The sequence below is a fragment of the Chelonia mydas genome, chromosome 10, assembly GCF_015237465.2.
Source record: "Chelonia mydas isolate rCheMyd1 chromosome 10, rCheMyd1.pri.v2, whole genome shotgun sequence".
In the NCBI taxonomy this organism is placed as follows: Eukaryota; Metazoa; Chordata; order Testudines; family Cheloniidae; genus Chelonia; species Chelonia mydas.
This window is the reverse complement of record NC_051250.2, coordinates 42,989,887-43,013,386: the sequence shown is the minus strand read 5'-3', so window position 1 is coordinate 43,013,386 and position 23,500 is coordinate 42,989,887. Positions and strand designations below refer to the sequence as shown.

General features: G+C 52.3%; 1 protein-coding gene across 1 annotated transcript in view; it reads right to left on the bottom strand.

Moving 5' to 3' along the window:
* Positions 1-9,240: 9,240 nt before the first annotated feature.
* GRAMD2A (GRAM domain containing 2A) overlaps positions 9,241-23,500 on the bottom strand; it is a 79,011-nt gene continuing 64,751 nt past the window's right edge. Inside the window, exons 10-14 of the mRNA XM_043523382.1 lie at positions 23,129-23,285; positions 21,581-21,683; positions 19,377-19,484; positions 16,039-16,806; positions 9,241-15,930 (exon numbers count right to left, since the gene is read on the bottom strand). Coding sequence (XP_043379317.1) covers positions 16,803-16,806; positions 19,377-19,484; positions 21,581-21,683; positions 23,129-23,285 — 372 coding nt within the window. The 3' untranslated portion in view covers positions 9,241-15,930; positions 16,039-16,802. The remainder of the gene's footprint in view (positions 15,931-16,038; positions 16,807-19,376; positions 19,485-21,580; positions 21,684-23,128; positions 23,286-23,500) is intronic.

The following is a 23,500-nucleotide window of genomic DNA, read 5'->3' as shown; positions in this document are numbered from 1 at the left end:
GATCTTGTCAAAGGCTTTCTGAAAGTCCAAGTACACTGGCTCACCCTTGTCTATATCTGTTGACCCCCTCAAAGAATTCTAATATATTAGTGAGGCATGATTTCTTCCCCAAAGTATCATGTTCATCTATGTGTCTGTTAATGCTGTTCTTTACTATAGTTTGAACCAATTTACCAGGTACTGAAGTTAGGCTTACCGGTCTGTAATTGCCGGAATTGGCTCTGTAGCCTTTTTTAAAAATTGGCATTCCATTAGCTATCCTTCAGCCATTTGGTACAGAGATAGATTTAAACAGTAGGCTACATACCACAGTAGTGTCCACATGGCAGCTGAGTGCCTTACTGGCAGTCTCAGCAGACACCAATAACTGAATGGGCTACAAAGATAAAATCACTCCCACATCATAACAGGTGTCCGGTCATGAAATAGCTGAGGCACGCTGGCAGGATGCAGTGTGTGAGGAAGTTTGCTTTACCTCTGCCCCTGCTGCACATTTCCTAAATAACTGGTTAATTGTCCTTTGTATGACAATCATAGTTAGGGTTCTACTAAATTCAGGGACCATTTTGGTCAATTTCATGGCCGCAGGATTTTAAAAATCGTAAATTTCATTATTTCAGATATTTAAATCTGAAAGTTCATGGTGGTGTAACTGTAGGGGTCCTGACCCAAAAAGGGGCTGGGTGGGGGTTGCAAGGTTATTTTAGGGGGGTCACGGTATTGCCACCCTTACTTGTGTGCTGCCACCTTCAGAGCTGGGCCTCCACTCTCTGGCCACCCACCTGTGAAGGCAGAAGCCCAGAAGTAAGGGTGGCAAGGTATGGTATTGCCACCTTTACTTCTGTGCTGCTCCTGGTGGGGCACTGCCTTCAGAGCTAGGTGCCTGGCCAGCGGCTGCTGCTCTCCAGCCACCCAGCCCTGAAGGCAGCACAAACGTAAGGGTGGCAATACTATGACCCCCTACAATAACCTTGGAATCCCCCCCACAGTCCCCTTTTAGGTCAGGACCCCCAGTTTGAGAAATGCTGGTCTCCCCCGTGAAATCTGTATACTATAGGGTAAAAGTACACAAATGACCAGATTTCACGGGGGAGACCAGATTTCACAGTCCTTGACATGTTTTTCATGGCTGTGAATTTGATAGGGCCCTAATCATAGTGTATGAGCACTTTGCAAATAATGAATTGACTCTTGCATCCAGAGAAATATTATCCCAGTTTTGTAGAATGAGAAACTGAGGCAAAGAGAAGCACATCTCATAGAGTCGGTCAGGAACAGACCCCAGTTCTCTTGGGTCCCAAGCCAATGTTTTAACCACACACCCATCCCAGTACTGTTATTCTTTGCATCTCTGCACTAAATTAACACAAGAAAACCAATTAAAAAACAGTTTAGATAGATAAAAGAATCACCAGCAGGTCCATTTAGGGCAACTTGTTTTCTTTGAAGTCAACCTGTGGATTTTGTGTTCTTTACTGCCATCTAGTGTGTAAATCTCCTGTTTACATAACACTAAAGCCTCTTTACTTTTCAGGCTTTTCTCACTAGTGAACAAATAATTCAAGACACTGCAGAGAAACCTATAGTTTTATCAAGAACATTTCTCTTTTAAATCCATCCATTCATCTAGAAACTTATATGGCTCTTGTCACACTGGTAGCTGAGCACCTCCAAGCACATTCTTCTCTCCTCCCAAGTAGCAGGCCTGTGGGGGGAGGGTTGGTTGGTTGCTTTTAAATGACTGATGTTGCTATTGTGGGAAAGCCAGGGCTCTGACTCAGTGAGGTTAGCAGTTGTTAGCAATAACCAATCACTTGGAAGAACAGTTAACATGGGACCGTTGTACAAATCAGATTCAGACACACTGGCCTGCCACAATGTATGCTGCCAGCTGTGCTAACGCTTTAATGTTCAGGGGCTGGACTTAGGGAACTGCCTGTGCCACCTCTCTCCATTTAATTTGGTGGTGAATGAGGAGTTAGTTCTTGCTGTTAGAAGAGGCTGAAGGCCTCGCAGCAGGAGCCAGGAGCTGGATGTCCCAGCCTAGGAGAGCCACACTCACTCAAACACTAACGCTGGGACCAGAGATGGGCCCAGGGTGCAAGCTCCAGGCCCTGACTGAAAGTTCCCCAAAGGGTGAACTGGACCTGAGGGTGCTTGGACCTGAGGGGTTTGATTTAGGCCCATCTCCACCCTGAACCACTAATAAAAGAAAGCACTGAAAGTGGTGGGCTTTTTATACACGGTCTCCTCTTTCAAGCAAGCCCCAATGCAAACATCTCAGGGCTGTGGGGGGACCCAGTGAGTGTAGAGGGCAGGATGGTGAAAACACCCAAGGCCCAGCTATACCGGAGTTCACACAATTGCTACTGCCAGGGAACTAGGGAGAAATGACAGGGTCCTCTTTTTGCCAGTGTGGACAGAGCCTCTGTCCAGTGTCCCCCTTGCAATGAATGGCCCATTGGCTCAGCAAAGGTTGGGGCTGCTCAGCCCGGCTGCTGCAAAGCAGGCCAGGAGCATACCACATGGTGACCGCCAAGCAGGCATTTGACTTGCTGGAGCTGTTCTTCCCAGGCCTTCCAAAACCATGACTCAGGTGCAGTTACTTTCCCGAGTGGTTTGATTTGCTATGGACTGACCCTTTTTCCTTCTCCACAAAGGGTGGTGGGAGGATGTGATCTATGTTCCCCTGTGCACACCGCCCCGCAGCCAGGACACAGTGCCAGTGTCCTTGGTTTGTGCAGAGGGAGGAGGGGGAAGAGATGCTATGCTATGCCACTAAAATGTTCAGCAGCACATTAAAGGGACTTTTGGGTTGTGGGACTTAAGAACCTGAGGGGAAAAGGACACTGCCCAACTTACTTGGGGGGTGGGTCTTTTGCTCATGGTTTATGTTTATGAACCCTAGTTGCGGTGTTTTCCCAAATTAATGCTGAGTTACTTCCCTCCTTTTATTAAAAGTTTTTGCTACACTCAGATGCTGTGCTTGCAAGAGGGGAAGTATTGCCTCTAAAAGGCGCCTAGAGGGTGGTGTGTAATTGTCTAGGTCACTGGGTGGGGGCTTGAGCCAGTTTTGTGTTGTGTTAGTGAAAAGGAACCCCTAGACACTGAACCTGGCCCTTGTTGCTGCTGGCTCCACCTGGCAGAAGGGTTATAGTTACACTCCCTAGAGTAAGTGCCCCATTGAGAGGAATGGGAGGGTGTTATGTGAGGTGGGGTATGGCGATGGAAGCTCACAGTGAATGGGCAGGGCAGTGGGATAGGCGAGGAAGCAAGGGGAGCTACTGAGACTCGACGGGAGCCGGCTCAAGGGGCATTCCTGGCTAGGCCTATTGCCACTCCTATGGCACTTCATTGGTGGCTGGCGCCCTGTGAGCTGGTGCCCCTGCCTCACGTTGGTGGCTGGCACATGTGCTCCTGCCCCTCCTGCAGGTGGGTGTCTCCTGGTGGCTGGAAGGCAGACCCAGCTGCCAGTGAGTCACACGAACAGTATCCTGCCCTTGAATGTGCTACCCCTGTCCCAGCCCTGCACACCAGCCCAGATGGCTGCAGCCAGCCATGTGGCAGTTGCTCCAGCCCCTCCTCCAGGGCTAGGGTTACCACCTTTGACATTCAAAAAATAGGCAAACCCCTAGAAGGCAAGCCTACAGCAACCCCAAAGCCCAACCACAAGGCAACCCTCCCCCCCCGCCCAATAGCCACTCATAGTATCTAGAGAGAGAACACCTATAGATAAGACTGATAAACCGCTGTTTGTTTTATCAGCACATTTTGCCAGCCAGTCTTCGTACTTGGTTTCATGTAGCCAGTGATTATTGATTGAGCTTTATTTTTGGAGGGTGTTGTAGGATCACTCGAACCATCGCCCTGATCGCCCATTAGTCACTGTGCCTCGCGCTGTACTCTCGTGACTCACAACAGGTTTGATCGGTTATCACTTAAACTGTGAAAGTGGGGACACTGCAGCAGCCTCACCTCTGCTCCAGGGGCTCTTCCCCCCCCCCCCCCAGGGTGCTGCAAGGGAGGAAGAAGAGGGGGCAGCTACTGGGCTCTTTAGCTCCCCCACCCCTCCTGGGAGAACGGCTTTGGGTTGTTGAGGGAGGACGAGAAAGAGTGCAAGCTCTGCCTGGAACAGCCCTGGTTAGTTGCACAGCCCCAGGAGGCAGGCAAGCGAGGTGGGCTGCCAATCAGAGGGAATCAAATTCGCTGTCATTGCCAGCCAGGTTCCAGCCAAAACAGCATTGCCAGTTGCAGCGAAGAATCGCGAGAGTTTGCCCTGGTCTACACTACGAGTTTAGGTCGAATTCAGCAGCATTAGATCGATTTAACCCTGCACCCATCCACAAGACGAAGCCATTTTTGTCGACTCAAAGGGCTCTTAAAATCGATTTCTGTACTCCTCCCCGACAAGGGGATTAGTGCTGAAATCGACATCGCTTGGTCAAATCTGGGGTAGCGTGGATGCAATTCGACGGTATTGGCCTCCAGGAGCTATCCCAGAGTGCTCCATTGTGACCGCTTTGGACAGCACTTTGAACTCCAATGCACTAGCCAGGTACACAGGAAAAGCCCAGGGAACTTCTGAATTTAATTTTCTGTTTGGCCAGCGTGGCAAACTCAGCAGCACAGGTGACCATGCAGTCCCCCCAGAATGTTTCTACGCTCCCCCTATCATCTCCATCCCTGAGGTTTTTGCAGATTAGAAGGCGGAAAAAACGCACTCACGATGACATGTTTTCCGAGGTCATGCAGTCCTCCCGCACAGCTTAATGTATGAAGGCATTCCGTGGCAGAGGCCAGGAAAGAATTGCTGTGTTTGCTTAACAGCAAAAGTATCATGCCTCGCTAGCGATCCTGCCCAAGCCAGGTCGCTGAGTCACATGCACTCAGCGCTGTGTCAGCCTCGGGCGGGGGCATGACCGCTTTGTGAGCAGGAAGGCCATAGATACAGACATTGCATTAGGTAGCTTCTGTAGCTAGAGAAAACATTCCTGTGCATTCGGCAAAGTCTGTGGCAAAAAAAGAGAAGCCCTGTGACACACCAAACTATTAATAATACACAACCACACATTACATAAAGTATAATAGGGACCATGTGAGTGCTACATTCAAGTTGGGTTTCCATAGGGTAGTGATTATCACGTTCACCTAACACACAAAAAGTCCCCGGTTCGAAACTGGGCAGAAACAGGTCACTGTTCCCTTTTCTGACTCCCCTCCTGCATTGTTAGTCTTAGAACAGACCGCGTTGTGAAATTTTACTTTGAATTATATCAATTATGAGTTAAATAATATGGAAGCTCTCTCTAAGTTATAGGCCTGGGTTCCTTACCCTTTCAGCTGCTCTGATAAATTAACATTTTTGTTGGGGCGGGACCTGACGACAGTACCCAAAACCACCCGTGACAAAGTTTTTGCCCCCATCAGGATTTGGGAGCTTAATTCCCAGAATTCCAATGGGCAGCGGAGACTGTGGGAACTGTAGGATAGCTACCCACAGTGCACCGCTCTGTAAGTCGATGCTAGCCACAGTAGTGAGGATGCACTCCGCCGACTTAATGTGCTTAATGTGGACATACACAATCGACTGTATAAAATCGAATTCTAAAAACTGACTTCTCTAAAATCAACCTAATTTCGTAGTGTAGACATGGGACCTGCACTCATGCCCTGAGCAGCGGCTCAGCCAAGCCAGCGGTCACACGGGGAAAGAGGTGCAGGGATCTGTCTCTGTAAAATTTCCTCTGGAGCCAAGGCTATGCCATGTTGTGTGCAGCCCTGCAGTTCCCCGATTCCTGCAGTGCTCTCATGCTGCCCTGAGTCAACCTGGGGTTTCAAACTAGTCTTTTAATAAGCATGTCGGAGACAAATGTTTCGTTTTAATCTGCCTCCCCAGGCGCTTGGCAGGGATGGGCATGGACTGTCTCTGCAGAGCAGTGAGTGAGAATCCAAGCAATAAACCAGCACAAGTGACATTTTACTGTAGCTACCCGTGCTTTGGCACTAATGAGATGGTCTTTAATGCAATCAAGCCATGGAACAGACCTCCAGCCAGTTTATTTGTCTGGCTTATTAAGTGAGGGAAATGGAGCACCTTCAGGGCTCTGACGAGGACAAAACACAATCCTGCAGCATCCAGCGTGCAAGGTCTGTTAGCAAGCAAAGAGGAGCAAATTTAGAGTTGTGCAGGGGCAGACATTTTAAAAAATTAAATGAAAAAGCACCTAAGAAATGCCTAATTTCCTGCCACTCCCCATGCAGGGCCCTATCCTGAAAAAGACTGATGGGTAGGTTAGAAGGGATAAGTATCTATTAAGTATCTAAGTAGGGTTGAAACGCAAGGCCTGCAGGCTGAGGCCTGTAAGATTTTAGCTTAGCCACACTAGGCCTTAGAGTTAAGAAATGCTTGACATAAGTAAGTGACCAAAGAATGACCCAAGATTACCATTCATTGGTACATCTTTTCCTGTATTGTGAAAAGTTAGCCTGTAAGATTAATTTTAGATCGCAAAATGCCCTAAAAGTACATTTTTTTCTAACACGGGCCTTAACTGCAGGACACAGGCTGTGCATCAGTGCTAATGAGAATATAAGGAACTAGGCACAAGTCAAAGAAAACGGGGTACCCCAATCTTCTTTGGGAGCACAATACAAATAAGAAAAAAGAGGGCTGACACTTTCACACACAGGCACAGGGTATGAGGTACAGTCAGAATCACATTATAAAAGTGGGTGCCCAGATTTGGAAAACTGAGTTCCCTATGGGAAAACCTCCACCAGGAACCATCCCTCTACTGATGATCATGCCAGGAGAGCCGCATCAGACCCTAAGACTATCTAGGAGCGGGGTGGGCAAACTACGGCTCACGGGCCGCATCTGGCCCACCAGCTGTTTTAATCCCGCCCTTGAGCTCCCACTGGGGAGCAGGATCTGGAGCTTGCCCTGCCTGGTGCTCCAGCCGGGGAGCATGGTCGGGGGGGGGGGGGGGGGAAATGGCTGTTCCGCACGGCTCCTGGAAGCAGAGGCATGTCCCCCTGGCTCCTAAGCATAGGGTCAGCCAGGGGGCTCCAGCCCACACGCTGCCCCAAGTGCCACCCCAGCAACTCTGATTGGCCAGGAACCATGGCCAATGGGAGCTGCAGGGATGGCACCCGCAGACAGGGCAGCGCGCAGCAGAGCCTCCTGGCTGCGCCTCCGCGTAGGAGCCAGAGGGGGAACATGCCGCTGCTTCCGGGAGCTACTTGAGGTAAGTGCCACCCAGAGCCTGCACCACTGAGCCACCACCCCACGCCCCTGATCCCCCTCCCACCCTCTGAACCCCTCGGTCTCAGCCTGGAGCACCCTCCTGCACCCCAAACCCCTCATCCTCAGCCGCACCCCAGAGCCTGCACCCCCAGCCAAAGCCCTCACCCCCTCCTGCATCCCAACCCCAATTTCGTGAGCATTCATGGCCCGCCATACAATTCTATATCCAGATGTGGCCCTCGGGCCAAAAAGTTTGCCCACCCCTGATCTAGGAGGATGAGACTATTACGATTGCTATAATTTACGTGTAGGATTTATCTATGCTTGGATAATCATAACTTTGTTGGTAACTTTAATAAACTTGATAAAGGATATTAGACATTGTTCTTGTGACTGTCTGGTCTTCATGCGATCATTGAGGCTCTAGATCTGGAACAAGTAGCAGAGGTGACTTTCACTCCACTGAGCTTGAGCCGGTAGCCACCAGAGCCGAACCCACCGTGGTGTAACACACCATTACGAAATACACTTGAACTAAAATAAAAGACTACACCCCACACTGTGGGAGTTCCCATCCTCACTGCCTGCGAACCTGCCTCTGCTCTCACCCCAGCTATTATTCAGCTACTGGTTTCAGAGTGGTAGCCGTGTTAGTCTGTATCAGCAAAAACAATGAGAAGTCCTTGTGGCACCTTAGAGACTAACAAATTTATTTGGGCATAAGCTTTTGTGGGCTATTCAGTATCATGGCAACAGGGGAGAAGCCAATGGCTAGCCAGCAAATCTCCCAGGCATTCGACAAACACTTCCTTTCTTGTCTGCATTACAAGAAATAAGCTACTTTCCTTTCCTTATCAATGGGAGGGTGGTTCTGCGCTCGGAGCTGGGACGCTGCATTCCTTCCAGTGAATGTCCCCTCACGCCTGTATCTCCTCCCATTAAGGGCTAGGATTTATAGAGCCAAAGCACCATAGCCATACCACCTCTCCGGCCCCGGCCTGGGGCTGTCTGGCCAACCGTGCTAAGAAGAAAACGTGCAGTTGATTATGACAATGTGTCCCTGAGCCGTGACCTGTTGTTCTTAACCAGAAGAATCAGGCCTGGCAGCCAGGAAGGGGATGCTGCCACCTCCACTGCAGCCCCAGGATGTGAGCCAGGAGCACTCCCAGCAGCTGCTTCCTCTTCCCCGCTGCTGCTCAGCAGCTCCCCCGCAGCCACCAGCTGTATTACAGGAGCTCTGCTCCTTTGCCTTCTTCCCTACTGGATGGTGGGAGCCCCAGTGATCTTCTGGCTCTGCCTGAGCCTGGGGAAGCCTCTGGCAAGGTTGGCTACCCTAGCTCACGTCCAGGCAGCCCAAAAAAGAGGGTAGCCTAGGGGATAGAAGAAGCCAAGCATCAACAACCAGTTGCAGTTCCCAGGTGCTCCAGCCAAGCTCAGGATCGCAGTGGCAGCCACCCCCTCCTCCATCAGCCCAGGGGTGCAGTGAGGGAGGTACAGTGGCCAGCTACACTGCCGGCTCTACGCCTCCTGGGCACACAGCACGGCACTGACCGAGCCAGGACTGGAACTCGTGTGTTCCGGGCCCCTGGCCCCAGCCGTGCTGCCTGCTACGCTGGGAGCTAATTGTTATTATCGGCATCACCATAACAGCTAGGATCCCAGGCACGGACTATGAGACATCAGCCCAGAGAGCACTGCAGGGCTTCCAGTAATGAATGGCCAGGGCCTCCTGCAGCAGCCCAGCCGTGGTTCAGTACAGACCCAGAGCAAGAAGGGCCCTACTCACTGAGCCACCATCACCACTCCCTGCCATGTCAGCGTCTTCCTTGAGACTTCCCATCCATGCTTTGCCCATGCCCTGCTTGGTTTGTAACCTACAGGATGACAGTATAAGACAATAGGGCAGCGAAACTCAGATTTGCTTCTAAATATTTTCCCCTGCTTGGGTTCTCCACGTGCAGAAAGACAGTAACCACTTCTCAGACACTGGCACATTAGAAAATATCAGTTTTTATTTAAAATATGTTCACAGGCTACAGCAAGACAGCATCTATGCCCCAGATGTCACCCGCTGGCCAACAGGTGTAGTTATACAACTGGGGAGGGGGAGGGGGGAGGGCGCGGAAAGGACATGAACCATTCACTGGATCTACATAAAGACTTCTGGATTACAATAGAGATAAAGATAGAAGCAGCAAGGCTGGGCTGTGCATGCACCGACTTCAGCTGCCTTCCCCAGTCATTGATGCATCAGTAATTAGAGTTCCCAGCTGCGGTGCTGCGTCAGCACACACTCCTCGGGCAGGCTGGAGTGAAGAGTAAGGGTAAAAATCGCACCGAGATTGCATGTGACTCACAAAAATACTGTACAAGTGACTGGCGCAGCAAGATGTGGCTCCAGACCAGGGACAGATCCCAGCTCCTCAAAAGGAGCTTCATGACTGCATCATTAGCTCCGCCCTGGCTCCTCCCCGTCCTTTGGCCAGAAGGACCAAGAATGGCTCCAGCCTTTGTCCCCAGCCTCCTAGGAGGGAGAATGGTGTGTCTGAATGGAATCCTCCCCCATGCTACAGGATTGTGACATCTACTGGGCCATTCCTACCCCAGGTCTTGTCACTTTCACTTCAGCCTGACCACGCTGGCGGTGCTAAAGGGCATTTCCTCCTTGGCTGAGGTTACAGCCCGTCTGACTGCCTGCTGCTGCACTCATTGACATTAATACTTCAGTGGGAGAGGGCCAGTCTCAGGTGGTGGAGGCAGGTAAAATGCCTGTTTGAGTGATTTCACTGTGATCTATCTGGGAGCTTACAGAAACCAGGCTGCTCTTATGTCTGCAATGCCTTGCAGCTGCTGGTTAGAGGACGCAACTCAGGGTAAGAAGTGTGTCATGGCAGATCAGGGACACTCATTTCACTAGTGGATTGCAAACATTCTCCTCCTCCCCAAAACAAAACACCCAAAACACAGAGTGCAACAGCAGGACCGAGAGCTTCCTCAGGGACACAGGATTAGATCAGAGTCCAGTATCCTGTCTCCACGAGCAGCCAAGATTCCTTGTGCGTCAAAGGATGGCAAACCCACCTACTACTGCACCTGGCCAATTTGCAGGGGTCCTTCACTAACCAGAGTGTTTAACATTGGCAACGGGTAGACATCAAAACAGGATCAGGTTCAGCAACAGTCTGAAAAGGGGCAAAGAACGGCTGCTTGGTGCAAAGCTAAAGCAAGTGGCAGACTCGGTTAGCCAGCGCACACACTGTGAACACCTCAGTGCCCACTTCCTATTTATCCACTACAAAGCTATTGCTGCCCCACACAATGGCTGATCCGCCTGCTGAGCCTTTCAGGGTGTGTCCACACTGCCATTCGACACCTGCAGCTGACCTGTGCCAGCCATCTTGGGCTCCTGAGGCTCAGCTGCAGGCCTGTTTAATTACCATGTAGACCTTCAGGCTCAGGGTGCAGCCCAGGCTCTTGGACCCTCAGGCTCCAGCATGAGCCTGGACATCTACACCACAATTAAACAGCCCCAAAGCCCGAGTCACAGGGCAGCTGTGGATTAATTGCAGTGTAGAGACACCCTCAGAGACTAGCTACTTGAGTGTGCAAGCCAGTCACTAGGAGATAGGGCGTGAACATGCAGCTATGAGGACTGTTCAAAGGGCCCCAGCAGAGCTCTCTCGTCTCCCAATCACATAGCTCATGGGATGGTTCCTATTCTCCTCCTTGCATCCCAGCTCAGGAAGATGAGGTCTTGGGAAGTTACTGGCTCATCACTGAGAGCTTTAATATTTGCTCATCTCTGGGTTATTGCCTTGGGATACATTTCCCGGCTCTTTAAAGATAATAAATACCGTTATAAAATTCTAAAGGATTGTGTGCTCACGTCCCATCTCCCAGAAGATCTGAGCAAACCCGTGACTGGCAGCTAGCACGTGGCATTCAGAGGTATACTGGAGCGGGTTGCAGAAAGGGATGTAAAAAGAGGAAATAAAGTCCTGTTCTCCTGCTGGAGTAGCTCTGGCATCCCAGCTTAGAGCTCTCCATTTTAGTGACAACAAGACCGGAGGGGAGAAGGACAAAAAATTGCAGCTAGAAAATGGAACAATAAACTGCACCTAGAAGAGTAAAATAAATGAATGCCAAAAGTAAAAATGGAATGATTGGATGACAACTGAAGGCTAAATTGCAGCTAGAAAAGCCTCCAGTCTGAATTCAATTCAGTCCTAGCCCAGTGTCAAACCTCCTGTTCCTGAGCTCGCAGAGAAGCTAGCAAAAGGCCAATTACAAGATCGTCTAACTGAAGTTAACATTCTAGACCTTGCACAATGTGGATTCAGGCCAGGACACGGAAATGAAACTGGCCTAGTGGCACTGATGGGTGATCTCCTGCTGTCAGTGGGCAGACAGCCGTTCTCCTCCTCCTGGGCCTCTCTACAGTGTTCGACACAGATGACCGTGAGATATGCTGTCTGGCCTGAAAGAGAGGACAGTAGTCCAGGGTAATGAGGTAAAATGGCCTGAGTCCTTCCTGTACAAACACACCCAAAGAGCAGAGATGGGCAACTGCACCTCTACCACTAGACCCCCCTCACTTTGGGTTTCCACAAGGATCAGTTCCCTCACTGGTCCCTTTTGGCATCTACATCCAGCTGCTCGGATGACATGGACTCAAGTGCCAACAATATGCCGATGGCACACAGCTCTACCTATTGTTCACTACATACGACCACACGCCTACCACCAAGATGACCCAATGCTTTGATGAGATCAGCTCATGGATGAAGAACAGCTGGTTGATGCTAAACCCAAGAAAAAAGAGAGCTGATGCTGGAGGATGGGGGAATGTATTTTGAAGAGTTTTCAGCCATGGTGGAGTCTCCTTTGGCTGAAGTTCACACCCACAATTGGTCAATTTCAGTCCATCGACTTAGGAGTACTCCTGGATTCTTCTCTGACAACAAGCTCGCATGTCACAATGGTTGTAACGCTTTCCACCACCTCCGGCTGGCTGGACACACCATCCCATCAGTCCTGGCCTCAGTTATTCACACCTTCATCACCGCTCAACTGGCCTGCAGCAATGCAATACACCTGGGCATGAAACCTGCAGCGCTTAGGGAACTCCGATGAGTACAGAACACTGCAGCACATCTCAGCACCACAGCTGCTGCGAGCACCTTTCCTCTACTCTCTACGCTGGCTCCCCTAGCATTTCCACTCAAGTTCAAGGCTGAGTCCTTATCTTCAAAGCATTCTACGGACTGTGCCATGGTACTAAAAGACCATTTAAGCTCTGGGATGAAGACCTTGGTTGACAACTTTGCTCCTCTGTCACAATGGAACCATAATAAGAGTAAAGGTCATCTTTGCGGGAGACAGACCTTTCTCCAGGGGCAGTCTGAGCCTGTGCAATGAACTCCCCCGGCCAGGGACAAAGGGCTACCACAAACCTCGCCACTCTCTGCTCCAAGTGAAAGGTGCGTTTCTTTGACGTCCATTCTGCAATGGTGTATTTATTTAATAAAAATAAGATTAAAAACACCCCTACCAAAACAAGACACTCCCCTGCACGTGCTGCTCCCTCTGGGACGAGGATAGGAGAACAAACATGGGACAGATGCACAGTCACATTGCTTGATGCCCAACTGGAAGGTGCCCACAGACTATGGTGAGGAGTGGGATATAAAAACCTATATCGGATACTACATTATCGGTGCTTTCAGTGGAAAACAGCTGCAATGGGAGGGGGATCAGGAGAGCTCCCAAATCCTCAGTTACCTCCAAATGCTAGTGCTTGGAAACCTCTCTCTGCGCAGTGACGAGTGGAGTCCCAGCCCCACCCACCACGCTAGCCCCCAGCTAGCTGTGACAGGAACACACGATGGCACCCCTAGTTCTGCACTGCACTGCCCACCCCTAACAAAGGCCTTGGGACGAGCGTGCTACTCAAACAGATCCCAAGTCTTCAATAAGCTCGTCATATGATCCTACCTCTCCAGAGGGGAGTGTTCGAATCCTGCTGCGGGAGCCCTGCTTAGCCCCGGAGCTGATGGCAATGGAGCAGAAGCAGCTGCTGACCCTGCAGCAGTTGTGAGGTTAATGGCAGTTGAATGAGCTCAGCCCAGACACACAGAGGTTAGGCCATGGAGCATGTCGTTCTTTTTCTGCAAGTCCTGCCGCCGCCTGCACAGCCCCCTCCGCAGCTCTGCAAGCGCTGTGCTTTGAAGCAGGAGTCTGCATCACAGTGCTCCTCCCTGGATGGCACCATGCAACACAGCAGACACGGCTACATCCACTGCAGCCCTGTCTCTCCCCCAGGCATCCTGCTGCTGTCAGGAAGCTGCCAGCACTACTGCCGCATTTCAAGAGCTGTGGCTAACACGGTCAACGTGCACCTCCGCCAGCTGCAGGGGTCCTGATGTCAGTGTTTATGGGGGATGGGGTGAAAGCCGGGAGCAGTCCTGACCCAGGCAAATGTGCAAGAGCAACTTTGATGGCCAATCCGCAGGCAAATAGTTCCAGCGATGGAGGAGCAGAGTGCTATCTGCAAAGCGAGCCCACTCCCCACTGCTCGCTGGGACCTCATCCCCAGGAGCGTGGGTTAACGTCACTGGAGGTTTCTTTGTTAAACACTGAAAGAGATTCGTACTCCGAAAAGCTGAGTTGTCATTTGTGCAAGAGAGTGAGTCAGACCGTACCCCCCAGAAATGATCCCTGGCATAAAGCAGCATTTCCTGGCACTTTGTTGCGCTCCGGCCAGTCCTCACGCCCTCCTTGCTAGCTGTGTTCCTCTCCTCTGTAAGATCGGCTGCCGGGGCAGGATGGGAAGTGAGTGGGGGGGGGGGGGGGAGGGAGGACGGGGAAAAGAGAAAGCGAAGGCAGGACACAGCTCCCTGCACAGCTCACAGGTGACATGGCACTTTGTTTTAGCAGCGCTTTCAAACACAATCAAACCAAAGACCGGATGCCTGATGCACACACACACCGGAGAAGAGGGGATTGGTGAGTATTGCCGGCAGCACGGCCACTCTCCAGCAGCCTGTGCACAACTGCTGGGCACATCCCTTCTGGAACAACTCACTGAGGGAGTCCCGGGCACCCTGACACCAGAGTTACACGAGCTGCTTGCTGGTGTGAGGGGAATGCCGCATCCTGGTGCCGCTTGCACTGTATTGTGTCTGTCTCCCACCTTTCGCTCCATGTGATCCCAAAGCGCTTCACACACACGAGCAATGCAGAGACGGCTTTATTTAGTGTGAAGGGAACGAGGGGCTGATCCAAAGCCTGCTGGAGCCAATGCGAGTCTTTCCATTGACTTTGGATCAGGGTCCTAAAGCGCACGGTTACAGTGGCTGTGTGAGAGGTGCTTCTAGAACGCTAAGCAGGCTGGACTCTTAATATGCATCAGCCCAGCCAGGCTTTTGAATATTCATGAGCGCAGCCTCTTCCAGCATTGCACTCATGCCTCCGATCCCATCCCCCACAGCTCCATTGTCCCCCATGGGCAGCAAGGTTTCTGCTCAGTCCCCGCACTCCCCAGGGACGGCGCCGCCTCAGGCCAAAGAGCACTGGAAGTTTCATTTAGATATTGATGACACAGAGCTTCCAGGGGAACACAGACACATCTATTCCTCCTGCCCCATCTAAGGTGTTCGCTGGCTCCTGATCGCAGCAGGGCTACATCCTACTACAGACCACCGCCCAGGCCCAGCTCTCAACTCTCCTTTGGGGGTGCTCCCATACAGCCTTCTCCTGTGGTTAGAAACTTGGGGTGCTGAGGAGCCCCGTGTGGAGAGCACAGTGTGCCTGGCACCGCCATCAGACAACCGTCACTCCAAGTTCGGATTCAGCACTGCTGGTTGCTGGCCAAATTCCGTATTGCCTATAAAGTGCAGATGCCTTTCAAACAGCCCTCCTGAATCTTGCTCCAAACTCTTCCTCTGGCCTCCTCAAGGAGCCAAATGAGGGGGTCTTATTCTAGCCTGTTCATCTCCCCACTGCCGAACCCTACCCAGTGCAGGTCGGCCTTGCTTTGCATCTGCTTGCGGACGGGCGGGCTGCCCTTTCCCTGGATTGCCCAGCGCGGCAGAGTGCATTATTACAGCATGGCACATACTCTGCACAGCGCTGGGTGGGGCTGGGCTTTGGGGTTAGCGAGCCACCTCAGCCTTTATTTTCACCTCTCTTCTGCCCTGAAGGAACGCTGGCACAGGGACCGGGGTACGTTTTGGAAGGGACATGGGGCGGTTAAACATGATCTATGCTGCGCACACTAGCCTCACAGGGGATGTGAGTTGCACAAGAATCCCCGTGACTAACAGTCTGCTATTGCCACCTAAAGAACCTGACTTCAGCAGGTATCGGGCCAGGAGCACTAACTCCTGTCTGGCATTTCGCTGGAGCTGTAATTTTTACACTGAAAGTTGTTATGACAACTACTGTAACTGAGCTATTGCCTGAGTATGAACACTGGCACCTAAGCAGAGATGCATTTCAGGACCCGGTAATGTGGAAACCCCAAAGGGCAAGAGGAAATCCGTCCTGAGGAGAACTAGCTGAGTGTGGGATGTGTGTTCTGGGAGAAGAGAACATGCCTCAGCTGTGTCCCCAGTCCTGAGCTCCGTAGGGAGGGTCAGTCTCTGCTTCCGGGGCTTCTCACTTAACTGAGATCCACGGTTGTCCTTGAAAAAGAAAACAAAGCAGCATTAGGAATAAAAATGACGGTAACTTGAACACTGAGTCATCGTAGGAGTTGGCCCAGGGGTGTCCCACCAGAAAAGCCCAGTCACCTGTAGTCTGGTGTGCCACCGTCCAATGGATGCGACGATGGCCCAATGCTGGTGTCATAGAGCTAGAGTCTCCTGCTACCATGGTGATGCGGCTCTGGGCACCGTGCGTCTGGGCCAAAGCCAAGGCCCCTGGAAGAACATGTAATTTCACTAGCACCGGGCTCTCGCCAATTGAAAAGAAGGGGAGTCCTGCTGGCAGCAGCTAGGGTTATACTGACAGTCTGTACCCGCTTGAGCAGGAGTCTCTGCTGGTAGAAAAACAACAGTATTTGGTCCTAATTGTGCTGATCAAGGGCGCAGCAGATTGCGTGCTGCTGTGACACCTTCTATGCTCAACAGAGGCGATTCCTGGACCATCGAGCTACTAACTGTTCTTACTTGCTCAGAATCCGACTGGAGATGCAGCTCGAGCCGCTGTCCAATGAAGCTGCACCCAAGACTCTGATAAACAGTCAAGGCTTGGGAGTGGGTTTGGTACAAACGGGTGGCTGTCGTTTGGAAGAAGTGACTGCATGGATGGCCTGCTGGGCTCCAGTCCAATCCCACCGCGCGACAGGCCAAGGGAGGGAGGGACGTGGGGGTTTGCCATTGCAAAAGGAGGTGTCGCGAGCCAGAAGTAACGCGGAATAAAAGACTGAGCAATCCTTGGTTCAGACTCTCTCGATATTGCAGCCACGCTCACCAGCAGGACTCCCTGGAGATCTGTACACAAAGTGCTATTTTCCTGTCAAGGTCCATTGTGAGCCACAGCTCCAGGGCGATGGTCACCTGCAAACAGAGACACAGAGGAAGATGAAGGCAAGAAACCCCATACAGGGCTCTGCCTTCACTCCAGACCACCCAAGGAACTTATTCCTGGCATTGTGCGAGGGAGGGGTGATGGGGGGCAGATCCTCTCTCTTAAAAGACCTATCACATCCTGGAGGGGGCAATCCACAGGCGCCATTTCCCTGCACTGCAGCAGGTCCCTGTCCAGCACTCCGCCACTGACTCTATGCTGCCAGGACGCTGATCTGGAGTCATGGAAACTACGGGTCAGGTCCTGCTCCCGCTGGAGTCCCTGCAGGAAGATCAGACCGTAAGGTAGTCCTGACAGGTCCGCTGGAGCAAACAGCAGGGACGTGTTGTAACTGCACTAGAAATGTTCTCCCACAGCCAGGGAGATGCTGAGCCACTAGTGTTGTGCGGGGGGATAAGAGAGGGCAGGCATGACACAGGCACTTGGAGCGATGCTATATCTGACCACAATCATGAGCATTACAGGGGGAATGACCCATCTACTTCTTACCCATCCAGCATCTCCTGCCAGTGCAAGGCTGACTGCTCTTCAGTGCTTGGTCTCATGCTACCAGGGGAAGCAGCACCAGATACTACTCCTGGGGGAATTCTGCACCACTGCGCGAGCGCAGAATTCATGTCCCCCACAGATTTCTTTGCTTCCCAGTAGAAAAATGACTTTCTGATGGAGAAGCAAAGGGAAGCTGCAAGAGCAGTCAAGTGCCACTCCCTAGCTGCACAGGTACATTGTTTCAGGCACCTGAAGCAGCCAGCAGAGAGGTAAATCATTGCAGGGCTGGGGACACCGCAGCCAGTGGCTCCTACCCTAAGCTGGGATCAGCTGCTAATCCCAGCTGGGCTGGAGGCAGGAGAGGATGGGACTTCCTCTTCCCCTACAGGGAGTGGCTAGGGCTATGTCAGACCCACCCCCAGAAACCGCCCCCAGCTGCAGGAAACTCAGCATCCTCCCCTGCTTCCTGCCCCCATTGCGCCTCAGCTGCAGGGGGAGGGGTCACTGTACTGGGAGCTGCTCCTGCATCCACCCAACCCCCATGCATCCGGATCTCCCATACTTAGACACCACTGCCAAGCTTCATCCAGAAATCCCCTAGCCCTCCATACCTGAACCCCACCCCATTGAACCTCAACCCCTGCATCTGGAGCACCCTGCACACAGACCCCCTGCCTCAGGACCTCCACCCCTGCACCCAGACCATCCCCCACTGAGCTCCCTGCACTCAACCCCACACCCTGATAAGCCCCCACCCTCCTGCACCACCCTGAGCTACCACATCCAGATCCCCATGCCACTGACCCCCAACTAGCTGCACCCAGACCCCCACCCCACCAAGCCCCACACCCCCAGCACCCAGACCTCCTTGCTGAGACCCCCACACTCAGACCCCTCCACTGAGCCCCAACCACTTTCACCCTGCAGAGTCTCATTGCCCCTGCACCTGGAACCCCCCCCAAACGAGCCTGTGTGCATCCAGATCCCCCCACACCTAGATCCCCCCCATCACTGAGCTGCCTGCACACAGACTGTCCCACACAGAATCGTCTCACCCCACACCTGGATCCCACCCATACTGAGCCCCTTCACACTTGGATCCTGCCTGGATGAGCCTGCCTGCCCTACACCTGGTGTGCCTGGCGCAGAGGGGCAGGGCCCAAGAGTGTTTCTGGGGCAGGCCCAGGCCTTGTGCTGTGTCAGGGTTGGGTGCAGCCTCTCCACTGACTCTGTGTCCCAGGGGTGGGGAGGCTGCAGGGTGATCTCCCACCTCTGTGCAGCCAGTGGCCTGTGCTCCCCACTGCCATGCTGGAGCTCTGCATTTGTTTATTGACAAATAAAACTTGCAGAATTTTAAAATATTGTGTGCAGAATTTATAACTTTTTGGCACAGAATGCCCTGAGGAGTAATTAGATATGCTGGATCTGGGTGAGAAGGTTGCTCATGGTTTGTTTCCCTGCCAATGCTGGGAACAGCACCCAGCCCAGAGGTTGGTGCTAGCCTCAGGCCAATGGCAAGAATGCCTCTCACTGGCTCCCTTGGCTGGGAAGCAGAAGCCGCTGCTCCTCAGGACTGTCCCACTGCCAAAGAACCAGTCCCAGCGACAGCAATGGGACCTTCCCCGGGTCACTTGAAATAAAATCCATTCTGTGGAGTTGAAGTCAGATGCCTCGCTGCACAAACTACAGGTGCACTTCCACATGGAAGTGCAATGAATAAAGTGACCTCTGCAAGGGGGGAAGGAGCCCAAGTGCATTACAGATGGTCCACAGAGAGCACTGCGGAAATGCCACCAGCTTCAGGTGGAAGGCAACTGTCACGCTGACGATGCACCAGAGAGGGAGGTTGTGGGCAGGGGGATATATGGGATGTGGGCAGGACACTGCATCTATTCTGTAATGCACAACAGGATCTTTACTGTCCACAGCCCATAAGCAGGGCCCTTGATTTTATCGTTTAGGCACTCCCCAAAAACGAAGTCTGTACAAAAATGGCCCTGTGGGCCCCCTATTTGTAACCCAAGGGTCCCAGAGCTGAGCACTCCCCTACCTCCGGTGCCCACGTGAGAGGTAGTCCCGATTCAGAGAGCAGAGTTGCTGCTCCAGACGGAAGATCCGGAATGCCAGATATGACGAGGACACAACCAGGAGGCAGATCCTGGGAGCAAAGACAGACAGGAGCTGCGGGTTAGGACTGAAAGCCTTGGAGGCTAAAGCTTTGCCTATAGCAGAGGCTGTGTTTTCCTGGCCAGAGGATATGTGGCCCAAGAGAGGAGGAAGGGACTAAAACCAAGGGGGAGGTTTCTCTATTGGAGACACATTTCTTTATTTAGTTTGTGTCTTTACAGAGCGTCATTCCTTGAGACAGCATGAGATATACGGCACCCCTCCATCTCTCCACGGGGCCGCCAGATGCAGCACGTTACCCACCAGAGCTGGGAGTCTAAACTCCTGGGCTGCATGCTGGATATACAGTCAGTGCTCAGAAAGCCAGCACCTGGGGCTAGACAGGTGTTAGCAATTCCAGTGGGCACAAGGGACCGATTCTCAGTTGTACCAAGATCTCAAGGCCCCTTTCTGGCAGCAGCAATAGGCCTTAAAGTGGTCACAAAATCACTTCTACCAACCGTAAGGCCCATTTTACAGTGCCAAAGTGGTGTAAAGGAGCTTCAGTGTAAATGGGAATCAGGCCCATAAAGCAGCAGCTACGTAACGCAGCACCCAGCCGTTCAGACTCAGAATACAGCCAGGGATGTGATGGAGATTTCCCTTGAATGACATCAGTGCAGGTGAAAAGGGGCTGGAAGCAGAGCCCCAAAGAACAGAAGTTCTCTAAAGCCACAGAACAGGCAGCAGCAGTTCAGGCTCTGCCCCTTGCCCCCCTGCAGCAAGAGGCTGGAGGAGACTGGACTAATGGGAAGCTAACAGAGCAATCCCCACAAAGTGCACAAATGGCTAACGGTCCAGAATCCCTGGGTGGGCACCTTCCAGCTGGGGAAGCATTAAGATCGGAGTTCCCAGGCCTGCGGCATGGGACAAGCTAGTAAGAGAGCTTCGTACAGATGGCTCAGCACTTGCGAGGGGAGCACAAACACCCTCCACAGTCCAAGTCGTTCCAGGGCAGAGCATGGCTAACGCAAGCTGAGCAGCCCATGGATAAGAGGAGCGTTTTGGGGGCCTCTCACCTTCTACGGATCTAAATCATTTTCACAATGCAGCCACGTTGCCAACCCTGCTCTCGTAAGTTTCAGCCTAGTGTGATTGCAGAGTGGCTTAGATAATAAATCCTGAAACAGGCCATGCTAGCCCAGCTGTGAGGTATTCAATATCCCCGCTAGGCTCTGCAGCCACAGGGCTACTTCCAACCTTCTGCTGAATTCCTTTGACCACGTGCTTTCTCCTCTCCCCCGCCCCACCTTTACTCCTCTCCTCTTTGCAATCAGCGGAGCTGGCTAAGGCTGCCACTCCCATCCCGCACTGATGCTAGCCTGACCCTCCAGCGCAACACACTGGAGCTGTGCTGGGGGCAGCAGAGCTCCGCGGATGCAGCAAAGGCGGCAGCTTTGAGAACTCCTGCGAGGATCTGCATCCGAACCCGGCCTGAGAGGAGTTGGGCTACAGAGCTTTTCAGTAGGGGATGATAGAGAGCAGCAAAGAACAGGGATATGGTCGTGTGCAGTGTGGAACAGAACGCCTGCAATCAGAGGCAAACTAGGGTTTTATGGGGCCCTGGGCCAGAGCAAGTGGGGGCCTCTCCCCACCCCTTCCACCTGCAGTCCCCCCTGCCGCTCCTGGCACTCCTGCCAGGGAGTGGGGTTGGGGCATGGGGACTTCCCTTGCTCCCTTGCAGGAGCGCCGGGCGGATGGGGGAAGTGGGGTGTGCCCATTTTTCTGGGCCCCATTGGCTAATCCACCACTGCCTGCAATCCCTTTTTAACAGTGGAGGAAGCTTCCTCGCTGGTATTCTCTCCCCCTCCACTGCCAACGTGGCTGTGTTGCCAAGAAGGTGGCTCAATCCCAGGCCTTCTCCGCTGCTGGTGCCAACTGCGACGTGGATCTTTGTCTAGGTACTCGACTGAGCCCACATGATCTCTCACAGGCCACTACAGGACTGTCAGATGGTAACGACTTTCAGTTGCTATTAACTTGGGTGTGACTGGACCAGTGAGCCCTAGGGAAAAAGATCGGCAGCCAGTGCACTTGGCTCCCCACTCTGCTCCCACGTAGCTGTCTGTATGCTGACTGCATGCTTACAGTACAATGAAGATTTTCAAGAGCTGATAATCAGACGGTCTCAGCTCTGCTACATAGTTTGGTTCCTCCTCCAATTCCTCCTCTTCTGTGTTTATTGCACTTTCTGAAACAAAAGCAAAGAGACGCCTAAACGAAACTGACAGACTGATGGTTAATCTAGCTTAAGGACCCTATTCCATTCTCTGAACCAGCCTCGAACAGCTACAAAGCCCTGATATACCCTGCACTCCTGATCATTCACTACAGCTCTGTCCCTAGGGAAATGCATTTCTAATCCCCCACCCTTTCAATGAGTTTCTCTGCTTCAATTCCATTATACTAAGAACCTGTTCGATACTCACCACATCACCTGAGGGACGCCCAGCACAACTGATCTATCTCCTTCGAGAGGAAAATGATACTTACAAAGTAAATGCCTTTAATCCTTTGCTGCCCGGTTCAGGCACGAAGGTACCTTCCCAAAGGGCAAATCCTGCTAAGACTCATGGCAGGTAACAGCATGAAGACATGCACATCAAGGAGAGAAACATCCCTTTCAAAAGCAAGGCTGTCTGGGCACCTTCTGTAGATTTCCTGACCCACATTTCAGGACGGGTTGGCCAAACCCCTCTCACAGTCAAGGGGAACACGGCTTCCACAGCAAGGTCTCCAACAGGGCAATCCAACCAGAGCTCAGCTCTTAGACGTGCTAATTACGCCCCAGGCTCAGCATTTCTCTTCTCTCATCAGAGCTGGATCTGAGGACTCTGCAAAGAAACCTGCTGGCAGCTTTCTGTGCTCTTTCTGCTTCAGACACGTACAGGGCAAGAGTTGTGTTCAAACAGGGATCTCCTCTCCCAAGGAGGCGGCTCTGTTGGAAGTCCACTTCAGTTGTGGTCTTGGCTAGGCCTCCTGATCTAGGGACAGGTCATGGGGTCCTCTCCCTGAGTGCTCCACAGGGGATACAGCTGCAGAGCAATGCACAGCGGCCCCACATGCACCTTCGCCGTTGGTGAATGAGAGTTACGTTCCACAGAGCCAACGAAACCGCTCTGACCTGAGCACACCCTTTGCATACACTCTCTCCAGAGCTCCAGTGGGAATATTCCTCCATCACATGGCCAGGATTCCCAAAGGGACATTTCTTCACACAAGAGGCAGCAGATACTACTTTCTCCTTCCTTGGAGGTCAGTGCTCCCATCTCCTGGACACTGTTTTCGTGTCCTCCACCCACAGACGGGCACCAGGGCTACACAGGAGCCAGAGGAATGTATTCTCAGTTATGCAGCACCTGGCAGAGGTTTGGTCTATTGGGCTGTGAGATCTAGGAATGCTGAGTTTTAATCCCAGCGCTGACCTGTATTCGTTGTGTCCCTAACCAAATGACATCGCTCTTGTGCCTCTATTTCCCCATCTGTAAAATGTTTTCAGTGCAATAAGCCAAACAAACAGTCAAAAGGAGCACAGTGGCCAGAGAAACATCCCCAAAGGCCAATCACAGCAGTGAATGTAAATACACTGCCGGAGGTGGTTACTAGCTCTAATCCTCTGTCCCCAGCATCCCTCACCTGATACCAGGGGCTCCTCGGAATTAAAAGAGCTCTCCTTGGTGCTGAGGCTGCTGATGGACGCTCGGTGGATGCACTGGTAGTCTGCATCTGGGAGAGATAGGGACAGAGATGCTGGGGAAACCTTCCTCCACTTCACTTCTGGGACGATCACCTCCTGTGGAAGACACTGAACATTAGCACCACACACCGCCACCCCCACTGCCAGCAGGCATCCGAGAGAGCCTGGGCCTCCAGCACAGACCATCCAACACAGGAAGCAGTTTCTAGGAGAGGATCTAAGCCCAGGGTTCTCACTCTGTGAGGCACGTATCTGCTGGGCAGCTGTCTCCAGCCTGTTCTGCACAGCTGCGAGGCCCCCTCAAGGGCCTG